The sequence below is a fragment of the Cicer arietinum genome, unplaced genomic scaffold, assembly GCF_000331145.2.
Source record: "Cicer arietinum cultivar CDC Frontier isolate Library 1 unplaced genomic scaffold, Cicar.CDCFrontier_v2.0 Ca_scaffold_2218_v2.0, whole genome shotgun sequence".
Classification (NCBI taxonomy): domain Eukaryota; kingdom Viridiplantae; phylum Streptophyta; class Magnoliopsida; order Fabales; family Fabaceae; genus Cicer; species Cicer arietinum.
This window is the reverse complement of record NW_027335867.1, coordinates 1-4,476: the sequence shown is the minus strand read 5'-3', so window position 1 is coordinate 4,476 and position 4,476 is coordinate 1. Positions and strand designations below refer to the sequence as shown.

The 4,476-nt window shown below is 31.2% G+C and overlaps 1 protein-coding gene across 1 annotated transcript; it reads right to left on the bottom strand.

Moving 5' to 3' along the window:
* Window positions 1-2,320: 2,320 nt before the first annotated feature.
* Window positions 2,321-4,467, bottom strand: LOC101504488 (protein neprosin-like; the record flags this gene model as incomplete). Its single annotated transcript, XM_004516917.4, has 2 exons — window positions 2,321-3,798; window positions 4,294-4,467. Coding segments are annotated over 2 exons (564 nt in total), but the record flags the coding sequence as incomplete, so codon positions are not given.
* Window positions 4,468-4,476: the final 9 nt, after the last annotated feature.

Sequence of the window (4,476 nt, the reverse complement as noted above, 5' to 3'; positions counted from 1 at the left end):
TTCAACTTCTTCTCCCCCTTCTACCCAATTCACCATCACCATTTTTTCCTCAAACATTTTTTTACCTCCATCTGCTCTTCAACCTCAATCTCAAATATCAATTCATTTTATCATTTAATTAAGATAATTATCATATACTTATTAAGAAGTTGATTTTTACTAAATTAAATTAAAATAGAAACTTAATTTTTATTACTGTTTTATATATAATATATTTTAGAGATATATTTATAATTAATAATAAAATATCATTTCTATTTTAATTCATAAAAAGTATTTTTTTTTAATTGATTGACCGGTGAATACATTTCTCCTTAGAATAAAGAATAAGTTTTATATTCCTAAATTAAGTCTAACAATAAATTAGGGGAAATTTAAACTATTGAGAATTGAGAGGAAAATAAAGGGAAAAACATTGTGTTGATATCAACTGTATGCAAATTTAAACACAGTTTATTATATTACTTCGTAGCCATTGACATCTAACATAATGAGTATAAGACCTAATATAAAATTATTAATATATTTCTAAATTTGGAGACTTTTTAGCAAATAACTCCTAACGAGTTTCATTTTAATACTTTTTAATAGCTGTTGCGTATATTATTTCCTCACATTTATAATTCAGTGTTTAGAGAAGATTTATATACCAGCTTTGGGATCTTATATGTAAATGCCTAATATTGAGTATGCCATCAAATTTTTCATCTAGACAGGGTACGGAAGAGAAAGGTTGATGAAAGAAACTAATACAAAAAAGGTTCTTCATTGGAATGATGATTAATTATCTACTTGCTATGATGGTGATTCTGATGATATGGAATGGTGACAATTCCAAATTTTCAAACATGGAAAATGATGGGTTTCTCGAGTGAAGGTGGGTTGTTGTATTTTGCTATTTGCATTTTGAGAAGTTCCTGCATGACGTCGGTCATTACCTGCAGTCGTCTAGGTACTATCAACATTGCTATTGGATCAGTTCTTCTGGTAGGCACATAACTACGATTTTATAAATGAATGATATCAAATTTTCTGGATCAGTTGAAGGCATCTTTTGCGTTTAAAGCTGACGTATTTCTTGTTTGTTGCAATTAATAGCATTAAAAGAAGTCTGCTCGGGTTCTCTATATCATTAATTTCTCCTACATCTTGGGTTATGAAGAGGCAGGCTTAAAGCATTTATAATGGTTCTTCTTCTGTTTGCACATTTTAGATCTGTAAAACTGCAGTCCTATTTGTTCAAAGTTCTTGAAAGATGTGATTACAAAATCCATCACCTCAATGATTCAATGCCAGTTGAAGTTCCACTGCTCTGGCATAGTGTCTTTTAGGATGTATGGCTAAATTGAGTAATCTGATTTGTTATGTTTGTTTCCCTGATGTTTAATCGTTTTATGGTTTTTTCCCCTTCTTCAATGGCATGGTTGTATAGGGATGTGGAAGGAACTAGATTGGATCAATGTGTAGATCCTAACTCATCTTTAGGCACGAATATACGCAATAATGTATTGATGTGTGTGTCAAATGATTATCAGATTGAATTGGTTTGAAATATAAGTAAATTAAGAAAACCGTTAAACTTCAATCTTCAGTTGCATTAAAATCGGATTAGTCTCTACTAACGTAGACATTTCAATTTAGAAAATAAAGTGAGTAATATAACAAATTATGTAGAAACGGCCGAACCGATAGAAACGACCGAACCGATAGAATCTGATGAAGCAGTACAAATTATGGCGAGTATGGATGAGTTTCTAGATGAAATTTTGTACAATTCATCTATGCACACCACATTTAATCAAATAGACTGTACAATATGTATGGAAGATTTTGAAAATAATAACATATTGTACAGCTTACCATGTGGACATGTATTTCACAAGGATTGTGTATCCACATATCTAATAGGAGCACGCCATAAAGTTTGTTCAATATGTAGACAAATAATTATTGCTTAGTTTGTTTTAAGAGTTTTAATGGGAGTTAGTGTGGTAATCTGAATAAAATTATTTGTAATGGTGGACTGGTTTAAGACTTGTAATGAGAGTTAGTGTGGTAATCAACCATTAGTTTGTTTTAAGACTTGTAATGGGAGCATTTATGATTTTTCAATTATTTACTCTAATATCAAGATTTTTGTAATGGGATACTCTATTTTCATCCATCTCCTTCAACTCTATATTTGATCATAAACACCAAGATCATTATACAGAATTGTTCAAAAGCATTTAAATTTTGATCTTAATGATACAGAATATTAAAAAGAGACATTTCAAGAAGCAAGTCTAAAATGAAATGACAGAAGTTTCAATAAAGAACATCTTTTATGGCACCAGAAAGAGAATCATCCCTTGGTTCTGGCCTTTTGTTTGAAATTGGTGTTCAAGCAAGGATGTAGATTCATTTGACGGCCCTGAATCGTCATTTTTCAGAATATTAGATGAAGAAGCGTCCAAAGTAGTGCCAAATTGAGAACCTCCTGCTTGATGAAGTTTGCTCAATATCACCATCACCGCATATTGATTTTAAGTCGTCAAGATTCTCTTTAAGAACTAATCCATCTGGAACAGCAACTCTTCCATCATTAGATTTTATAACAGCTGAAACTTGAGTATATTTCTTTCCCCCAGTGTCCTCATTCTGACGCGTGCAAACCAAGATACCTAAGATTGGGATCCTGATCAACCAACAACTCCCTAATTTTTGAAACTGCCAACTTAACAGCAGACTCATGATCACTCAAACTAGTTATCACAGTCCTCACACACTCAAAAACAAGCGATTTCGCTCCCGATCTCCTTAATCAAAACCCTCTTCCCTAACCTAGGTTCCAAAGGTTGATTCGTTAAGTAGTTGAAGACGCATGGATTTGATGAGATCGTCGAGAGTGCGTTGGAAGAGATTGTCCATTATTGAAGAAGTTGATGAACCCGTCGTCATTTCAGAGTTGGAAGATGAAGATTGTTCGGACCGGTGGTTGCTACTTCCTGAAGGACTTCGATTTTGGAATGGGCTCAATTGTTTATTTCGGCCCATAAAAACTAATTTAACTGTTTTAGATAGAATGGGTTTCATTTTTGCACCCTATTTTCTTTTTCCTTCCTTTTATGCACCTCTCAAAAACATGGATAATTATTTCTTATGGCCGTTTTAGACATTCTATTGAGAACGTTGTAATTTTAAAAAATATATTTTTTGATAAATATATTTTAAAATTTTATTTTTTGATAATTAAGTACATGAGAATAATTTATCTCTGACCACATGTAAGGTAATTTTTACGATCATTATGAATTAACCATTGGAATAAAAAGTGAATGAATTATTTCAAAGAAGACACCATTATATGAAGTAAATTTTTATTAAATAGTATTTTTAGGCCTTTTATTTACTAAAGTTGTGAATACATCATATACCACATGATGATCCACCTGGCCCGCCATAAAGAAAAGCTTGTCGATAGTAGGATCCTTGATACTCGCCATTGTATAGCAAGTCATAACACTTTGAATTGGCATCACTATATTTTTTAATTTCCTTAGGTTTAATATCGAATTCATTATATTTTGAATCAATGATATCAAGGTTTCCCATGAAACCTGAGTATTTAAATCTTTCTTGAGGAAGTCTCCCACTACCCATTGGGGGATTATCCATATTAGGTGGAGCATAAGTTTCACCGCCAAATCTAATCAATGATGCTCCATTGCTTAAGTGAGTAAACAATGTCTTAGGCCAATATCCAACACGAATTTTTTCTTTTTCAACAATTAACCACCAATGACCCGTGAATTGATCCTACAAATATTTAGAAAATTAAAATAAAATTAACCAAATAAGTTACTAGAAATGATATCAACCACTCATAATAATATAAATTTTAAAGAGATCCGTGAAGCCTAAGTCAACCCTCAATATTGATATTATTAAATTTGATATTTTAGTGTGATATTCCAGTTCAAATATGAGAAATGCACTTTGTATGTGTGAGTTTATTGGTGGTGTTTGCCCTTTTCGTCTACAAACCATTTTTTTATATATAAAAAAAGTTATTATGTCATAATGAGTTGATATTTTAGTTTGTTTATTTAATTATAATTTTTGTTTAATTAATTATTATTACTTCTTAAAATTACTAAATAGAAATATCAATAGTAATTACTTAAATATAATATTATTTATCCATGTATAATTTTATTATATCAAAAAATAATAATCTTTATATACATTGTTAGTTTATATGTGGAGGTGTGTAACATGTGAATACATTTATAATCAAAAGTACAAAAGTACCTGTTTAATTTTGACATTAAGAAGCCATTTGGTCTCTGACCCAATGGAACTGACAGGTGATTGGGCAGCTCCAAGAGCAAATTTTTTGTTTGGATTAACTTGTACGAAACCTGGACAAGTATGAGTGTAACATCCGGTTTTAAGGTGACCATCAGCCTGCATGTTTGTATCAATTTGAGCTTG